This window comes from Hylaeus anthracinus, unplaced genomic scaffold (genome assembly GCF_026225885.1).
Source record: "Hylaeus anthracinus isolate JK02 unplaced genomic scaffold, UHH_iyHylAnth1.0_haploid 13281, whole genome shotgun sequence".
Taxonomy (NCBI): domain Eukaryota; kingdom Metazoa; phylum Arthropoda; class Insecta; order Hymenoptera; family Colletidae; genus Hylaeus; species Hylaeus anthracinus.
The window spans coordinates 1-8,820 of NW_026534455.1; the positions used below are offsets into that span (position 1 = coordinate 1).

General features: G+C 37.8%; 1 protein-coding gene across 1 annotated transcript; it reads left to right on the forward strand.

Annotated features, from left to right (window-relative positions):
* Positions 1-350: 350 nt before the first annotated feature.
* On the forward strand, positions 351-2,842 carry LOC128892663 (uncharacterized). Its single transcript, XM_054153195.1, has 2 exons — positions 351-863; positions 2,119-2,842. Exons 1-2 carry the CDS (start codon positions 852-854, stop codon positions 2,419-2,421), a joined length of 315 nt encoding a protein of 104 aa, XP_054009170.1. The 5' UTR covers positions 351-851; the 3' UTR covers positions 2,422-2,842.
* Positions 2,843-8,820: the final 5,978 nt, after the last annotated feature.

An 8,820-nucleotide genomic window follows, 5' to 3' on the forward strand; every position in this document is an offset into this window, starting at 1 on the left:
TCGGACAACATCTTCGCTAAGGAAAAAGTTACTTCAAATCACCCCCCGAACCACTTCCCACCTCCCCTTTTCAAGGACCTCCAACATTTCTGGAACACCCTCTATACACCGTATCAATCCCATCGCTAACTAACGAATCCCTAAATCGTCGTTTCCTTTCACTGGATCCCGCTTTCTCGGATTATGGCATCACGACGCAAGGCGTACTTTTTTTCGGAGCTTCTTGTCGATCGGTAAAAGTCGGAAACGAACGGACGACCACGAAAAACCGAGGCCAAAGTTCTACCGGAGGAGATGGAAAACGAAGAAACGATATTGGAAGTTGCTGCGCTGGAACGGTACGTAACGACACTTGCTCATCCGACGAACAACGGTATTATCAATTTTCTGTAAGTGGATGCGGTTGTTGGTCGACGAGCATGATTCAGAAACTAATCGTAGTAATTTTGTATCGGGTAAATTTCCGTGGAATCAAGTTTAAACGACGATGGATTCGTTCGCGAAAACGAGAGATCCGAGTTGTATTCGTAATGGTATGCTTCCGAAACCAGCGAAAGTACTTTGACGATTTCCTGTACTCGCGTTATCACTTCTTAGACGAAGAAAAAGAAAACACCCCAAGCTATTTTTGCTTGTTGCGGTCGTGCCAGCATCCCGAGACCGCAATTGGTCTGGTATAGGGTAAATACCGAGTAAAGAAGTACCGAGAGTAATTGCTGTCGCGGTGCTCGGTGATCGGGAAAGACGAGAAAGCTGCGGCCAAGCGAAACCGTATAAAACGTTCCAAACACGGCCATCTCTCATCAGTTCGACGAATATCTAAACTACCGACGACAACCAGCAAATCGACGATGAATAATTTGGTAAATTTCGCTTTTTCTCATCTAATTCGAATAATTTTTCGCTTCGCATTCTTTTCTGATTCTTTTCGAAAATGAACGCTAATTGTTGAAATGAATGAAATGGTAACGATAACAATGTGAAAATATTTGCGTACGCGGTACACACGCTATTGTTATCTGAACGCGACGAACGACTTAAGGGAACAAAGAAATCTACTCGTCGCTTTCGCAACAAACAAATGGGAACGCGATCTAATTGGTCCCATTAGCCGAACAGCTAATCACCGGATGAGGTAGTTCGCGTTACGTCGATGATATCGCGCACTTAAATTGCAAATACCAGTCAATTGGCCCGTCGTAAAATAACTAATAACCGACAAAACACGACCGATCGGCTTAACCACCGGCACGATGTCATCGAGGACGTCATCTCCTGCATTTGACGCTGCGACAATTGTGTTTCATATATTACCAGCTCTAGAGGTTCTTAAACTCGTCATAGATTTCTTTAATACTTGTTGCGCATACAGGATACATTTATTTTTACGGGATGATTACTTGGGAATTAAAAATTACGAGCATTACTTTTGCTTTTCACTTTTATATAAATTATCCGTTTGCAGTCGAGAGGTAACTCTCGGTTTTCTTTACGTTTACTTTCTTTGGAACCAGAGGTGGGCAAAATCCTAGGCTTCGAATAAATCTGAAATTTCTCGATTCTCAAATCTCAAATTAGAGATCTCATTTTCGAAGTGAATCTAAGATTAGCATTCGTGACAATAGAATGCTAAGAAAGCATCTCGAGTTACTGATAGATATTGATAGATATCAGAGAAAAAGGCCTCGAGTGCAAAGGGTTATTACTTATCGAGTCTCTCGATGAATATACGAGCGTAGCCTGCGCATGCGCACTGTTTCCAGCGCCGTCGCTCTCTATCCTTCTCGCACACTACATCTTTCTCTTTCGCACAGCACCGGTAGATGGCGCCACCGGCGCGAAATTTAAATTCTGCCCCAACTAATCACCGAAAATCATTTATAACTCTTTAATTTCAAGCGAAATCATATCGATACCAGTTCTTGAATGTTGCTAATGATCTATATTATCTTCCACGAGTACCAAGGTCCGTTATTCGTATGCAAAAAGTTAATAGAAAATAGAATAAAACGAATTATTTAGTTTCACTTTCCTTTACGTTCCCTCCTGATTCCGTAACAATATTTTGAAAGTTTTAATCTAGCATACACTCTTAAATCCCCGATTATGGTATTTCAGAGTGCAGCATTGATTCTGTTGTGCGGCGTGTATGGTGCTTTGGGGGGTCGTCGTTACCTAGCCATACCCGTGGACGGGGTCGACGTGATCGAGCTGAGCCCGATCGCGCCGGCTGTGACCAGATACACGCGACAAATCGACGCTCATGTACCTGTAGCGGTTCCTAGCGTTCACCAAGACGATCCGGAGAACCCACGCTCGGAGAGATCGATCTCACCGATTCTGGATTACGTGGATTTCGGGGGCTACACGGCCGGCAACGGAGGTTTCAGCTGGTACGCCGATTATCCGGCACATCACTGACCATCATTAGGGAAACAGTGGACGTCGCGATCGATCCAGATCGATCCTTCTGGAGGACTGTTCTATGGCCAATGAACAATGAACACTTGGAATAAATGAAAATGTTGGTCGTGAGAGGGATAAACAGCTGGGAAATTTACAAATTTAGCCATGAATTCCAAAACTGCGTAAGTTCGCTAATTGACGCGAGAGATGATTTGTAATTGAGGTTAGTTAAATTTATTTACCAATTGAGACGAGAAAATCATCGAGGTGTTTCTCAGTGATTAGACTGCGGATGTTTATACAATTTGTGTCGCTTTGGAATTCATGGTTACAATATACAGGGTGTCCCAAAAACAGTTGAAAGGAGTGGTTCGGGAGGTGATTTGAAACATCTTTTTTCTTAGCGGAAATGTTATACGAGGCTTCGTTAGGGAGATATTAACGAAAAACTCTGACCAATCAGAGCGCGAGTATTACAGTGAAGCGCCCGCGATAGGTTACGCGCTAGGCGGCCGACCAATCAGAGCGCAAGTATCAGGCTGGAGTGCCCGCGGTAGCGTATTTCCGTTAATATTTCTTCAACGAAGCCTCGTATAAATTTCCACTAAGGAAAAAGATGTTTCAAATCACCTCCCGAACCACTCCTTTCAAGGTGTTACAATATTTTTGGGACACCCTGTATTGGCATAAACACTGGCGACTATCTTGATCTTCTTCAGGTGAACTTTAAATGAAAAGGTTTAACGTAAGATGAGACGGACGGTGTTTAGCGTAGTGAGTAACGTAGCAGGCTGGAACTCCGTGGAGCCCGGGTTCGAATCGCGGCGGAGGAGGTCCACTTTTTTCACGCGATATTCCTACATGAAATATTAATAATAAAATTCTCGTGTTTATACTGTTTAGAAAATAATACAAAAATACGTTAAAAATAAAAAGAGAAGAATTTATAAAAGTATCAATTATGTTATCTAGAACCTCGGAAGCATTCTTGAGTTCTAGAAATTTGATAAATTAAGTGGTAGCAAAGAATGTCCGCAGATTGTTGTTATATGGTATAACGATAAACGTCGTCGTTGTGTTTAATTGACAGTTATTCAAATAATCCGTAAGTCCAATCGAAACTGTGTTCGAATAACACACCCACGAATTTTCGTTCATTGAAATTTAACGAGCTTTATGTTGAGAGCTATTTCGGGAAAAATAATGAACACTCGAAGCATTGCGCAATTCGAATAAGTACCTACATTGTTACATTCTACCGTTTCAAGTTCTGTTATACCGTTGTAACTGTTCGTCATTATTGTTGAAATAAAACAAGCGTGAATTGCTCGACTCGAAAGTTTAAAATATTTGATTCCTACCCACATAATTATAGAAAGACTGATTTTTAGTCCAAAAATAAATCTTCCTTTTCAAAAAAGCCGATTTTAACTATTATACATTTAAATTTAGCACACAGAGTTTTAAATACATATACAGTCTTTTAAATATTTTAAAAGGCATTGTTTAATTCAAAACCTTATAAAATTAATTTTTCAATTTTCACCTGCATCCTTTCAATACAATACTGTAAGGCTCTTACCAAATAATACAAAGAAAAATATAAATATCCGTCAATCTCTAAATTATAGAGACAGGCAAGGATATAGAGAAGGCGAAGGGTGTCGCGAAATATCGAGCGAACGTTTATTTCGAGTAATAATAGTTTTTATTTCTCGGTATATCATCGATACCCATCGTTACAATACAATAAATAGCGAGAGAACGATAGTCCGTCTCTTTACGGTAATATCTATTAGTTTTAGGTACAACGATAACAATCTCGTCGAGCCGAGCATCCATTCCAATCCGACACGCAATTAATTTAACGAGCCGGCGAATCATCGCCGATCACGAATCACGAATCTATAAGTACCTAAATCGCAGCCATCTCGAATCGGTGGAAACGATAGGATCGATCAAACACGTTCGTTATTATCCTCGTCACGCTCTACCCTTCCGATTCACACGATCGCCACACTCGTTCTTTTCGCGTTTCTCGAAATTCGAGAAAAATTTTTCCAACCGCGCGTCAACAAACAGCGAATCCTTTTCCAACGCAATTAATGCTAATGTTATTCTCGTTAACGATAACTACACTGCGGATGTTTGTGCGTTTATGGCGAGTGAATGGGGAAATGTACAGGGTGTCCCAAAAATGTTGCAACACCTTGAAAGGTGTGGTTCAGGAGGTGATTTGAAACAACTTTTTCCTTAGCGAAAATGTTGTCCGAGATTTGGTTAAGGAGACATTAAGCGAAAACTCCGACCAATCAGAGCGCGAGTATGCCGGTTGAGCGTAGGCTACGCGCTAGGCGACCGCGCTCATTCGCTACCGCGGCCGCTCCAACGGTATACGCGCGCTCTGATTGGTCAGTGTTTTCCGTTAATATCTTCTCAACGAAGCCTCGGACAACATTTTCGCTAAGGAAAAAGTTATTTGAAATCACCTCCCGAACCACCTCTTTCAAGGTGTTACAACATTTTTGGGACACCCTGTATAAGGATGCGCATAAATGCAAAATACATGAGATATTAAGACGGATGGTGTTTAGTGTAGCGAGTAACGTAGCAGGCTACAATTCCGTGGAGCCTGGGTTCGAATCCCGGCGGAGGAGGGTTCCGTTTTTTTCACGATATACTACATGGAATATTAATAATAAAATTCGTGTTATAGAGAAAATGTTGATTGTTGAAATTCCTGTTTAGAAAATATAGACGTTAGATTCAATTAACACGCGTTAATTGCCATGTTACCCAGAAACCACAGGATTGTTCATTAAGGGGAGGGTGTACTGGTTTAAAATTTCCGCAAATTCTAAAATTGTATTTGTATGCGTAATTGTAAAAATGTCGCGAAAACCACGGATTGTAGAGCCCAATACAATGTTGCAATATTTATTCTAAACCAACTGTCAGTGGAAACAGTACGAGTAAAAACAGAAAGAAAAAAGAAAATTCTAGAAAATCGACTGTTTTTCAGTCGTTCAAACCAGAACACCTCCTTAAGGAACTAAACAAATTAATGCAAAAGAAGAGGCGATAATGAAAATAAATTTAAATAAGATTTGTCAATTTTGAAATGTTACAAAATTAAATATTACGACCAAATGTTAAATTATCGAGTCATCGACAGTCTCGAGATAAAATTTTAACAACGCAGTAATTTTCACGAATTTTTTATCTGGCAGCCGACGTGTTAAATCTCGATTCTTAATCTGAGTCTGATAAACATCCGCAGTCTAACGATAACGAAGTACGAAAGGCGTGCGACTACGTACCTTCTATTATCTCTGTCTTTTTGTGTTGTGAAAAACCACTTTAGGAACTTAGGAGCACCATAGCGTGAATGATAATAGGGGCTCAGAATCATAGTGCGAGCGAAAAGGCGACATAAACAGTATGACTGAAATGATTGTATAAATAAACGGAAGCATCGTCGGAAATTTAACTTTAATTAATTTAATTTCTAATGACTGGGTTGTACGTAAAATAATTTTTTTTTTTTTTTAAGAGCAGAATAATCAGCTGTAGTTTGAATCGGTTGATTTCATTCTAAACCGTGTTATTAATGAACAATTTATGTATATTTTAACGGCGGACATTTCGAGGTTTGATTTCAACGAATTGTGGTTCATTTTGTGCAATTGCAATATATTTTATATATTTAGTTCGGTATTTATTTTAAAAGACTAAGAATCCAGCAACACTTGAATTTTATATCTCCTGATGGAGAACTGAAATAATTATTTTTGTTACTATGTACAATTTAAAAATCGAGAAAAATACCAAAATGGCAGAGTTCTTTTTTAAATATTAATTAAAAGGAATGGTTTTGTCGGCACCGCTATGATTCTCAGACCCTCGTATAGTTTGCGGACTACGTTTGCGAGTTTTCCTCAAGTTAGGGTTACCATTTTAAATTTAAAAAAAAGAAAAGAAAAAAAAAGAGTACTCTGAGAGAGTGGGGAGGACTGCAAAAACTGCCATAACTTTTTTTTTTATACACTGAATAATATGGGTATCCGGTTAAAAAATTTAATGAAACATAATTTATGCCTCCATAAATATGAATATTTCTGAATTCTTTCTTCAAATCTCAGAAATAGTCCACATACCCTGAAAAGCGTTGGTAACCCTGCCTCGAGCGAATTGTACAATCTGCAAATATAAATTGCTCTTGGTGCAATTAGGCAGGCAATTCTTTGGAATCCCTTTGACGTTATCACAATCGAATAATTGAAGCAATTTGTACATAAGGTTCAATCGAGTCATCGTTTGAATAATATCCCTAAGCTACGTATCGTAAATTTTCTTACACATATTATACATGAACGCTCTCTACGCGAAACAAAATTAATACTTTAATTTCAAGTAACACGACATCGACCACTTATCCTATTCTTTGCTACGGAAATACTATCGGTTCAAGTAAAATATTGCGTGTAAAAAATATTATATGCACGAAGTGTCTCTAAAATGAAGTGCCCAATATTAGGAATAGATTCTTCTAATTGTAAATAAATTACTCCAAACTCTAACGTTTCAATTCAACGCGACTTTTTCAATGAGCTTGTCGATGGAACAAATTATTGATATAATCTACTGTTTAATTCGCAGTATTCGTTTTCTTTTGAAATTTTAATTAATATGTCTACGTATAACAAATATATTAATAAAAAGTTATTGTTTTATTGTTTCTTCAAAATCTTGGAATGTAACAAAAATGATTTCTTGCCACTAACGCGTTAACTAAATGCAATTTATAATTGTAATTATAAATCATAAATTAAATTAAATTTATAATTTATAATTGCAGTTAACGAAATAAATCATAAATAAATAAATATATCGTACTCCTTAACTTGGATACTCCGTTTAAGGAACACCTTGTACGTCACTTTATATACCTATCTGTATTGTTCAAATATCGTTCGCATCTTGTCGAGGTTTCGGTGATAAAGATTGAGGATAGATCCTGGCACACGTGAGCGTGACGAGGATAATAAATTATTCATCGAATCCGAGCGCACCATTTTCAATTTCGACCATGTTTGCTTTAACGTCACACTGAAACACTTAAACGTAACAGTTATTACTGGGATTAACATCGATCAACGTTACTCCCTATCAGAGATGGGCAAAATTCTCGTCGGAATAATAATTTCGACCAACGAATAAAACACAAACGAAATGAATTATGATATCTCCTTGCGTCAAGTTCTCGTAATTACAGATTTTTTATTCGTCAGAAAATATTCGAATAGAGTTCCTACCTAAATAAGAATCCCGACTAACGAATAAATTATCAACTTTTCATCCTTTATTCGTCGAATAACAATTTAAACTTAGGGAATGAAATAAAATTCTATTTCCTGTTGAACGAATAAAAACTGATCTCTACAATATCACGAATAAATTTCCGTATCGATTCTTTATTCGTCAGAAAATATTCGAATAAAGTTCCTACCTAATTAAGAATCCCGACTAACGAATAAATTATCAACTTTTCATCCTTTATTCGTCGAATAACAATTTAAACTTAGGGAATTAAATAAAATTCTATTTCCTGTTGAACGAATAAAAACTGATCTCTACAATATCACGAATAAATTCCCGTATCGATTCTTTATTCGTCAGAAAATCTTCGAATAAAGTTCCTACCTAAATAAGAATCCCAACTAACGAATAAATTATCAACTTTTCATCCTTTATTCGTCGAATGACAATTTAAACTTAAAGACAGAAACAAAATTCTATTTCCTGTTGAACGAATAAAAACTGATTTCTATAATATGTAGTACGAATAAATTCCTCTATCGATTCTTTATTCGTCAGAAAATATTCGAATAAAGTTCCTACCTAATTAAGAATCCCGACTAACGAATAAATTACCAACTTTTCATCCTTTATATCATCGAATAAATCCCCTTATCGATTTTTTATTCGTCAGCGAATATTCGAATAAAATTTTGCCCATCCACGGTCATTTATCTCTCTTATTATAATTCTGTTGTACGTGTGCTCTCCTTGGTTACACCTATGCATGCATTTATACGCAATTGAGAGCCGAGTAACCGTTTCGCGTCATACGTTGACCCGTTGCGGTCGTACGTCGAGCCTGGCTCGACATATGTGACCCTGGAAATCAGAAAATCACGACTGCAAAGGGTCTAATATGATCGAAGGAAGCGACGCAGCGAGACTCCTTGAAACGTGCTCGAGTGGAATGATAGGTCGATAGCTCTTGTTTCAGCTATTGAACACAGTAGTCGACGGCTGGTGTGCAACGGGTATTAAAGAAAAGGTAGAAAACGTACCGGAGTACCTGACGTGTTTAATTACTTTTCATTCTTTTTCTTTCTCGAGTGTTTT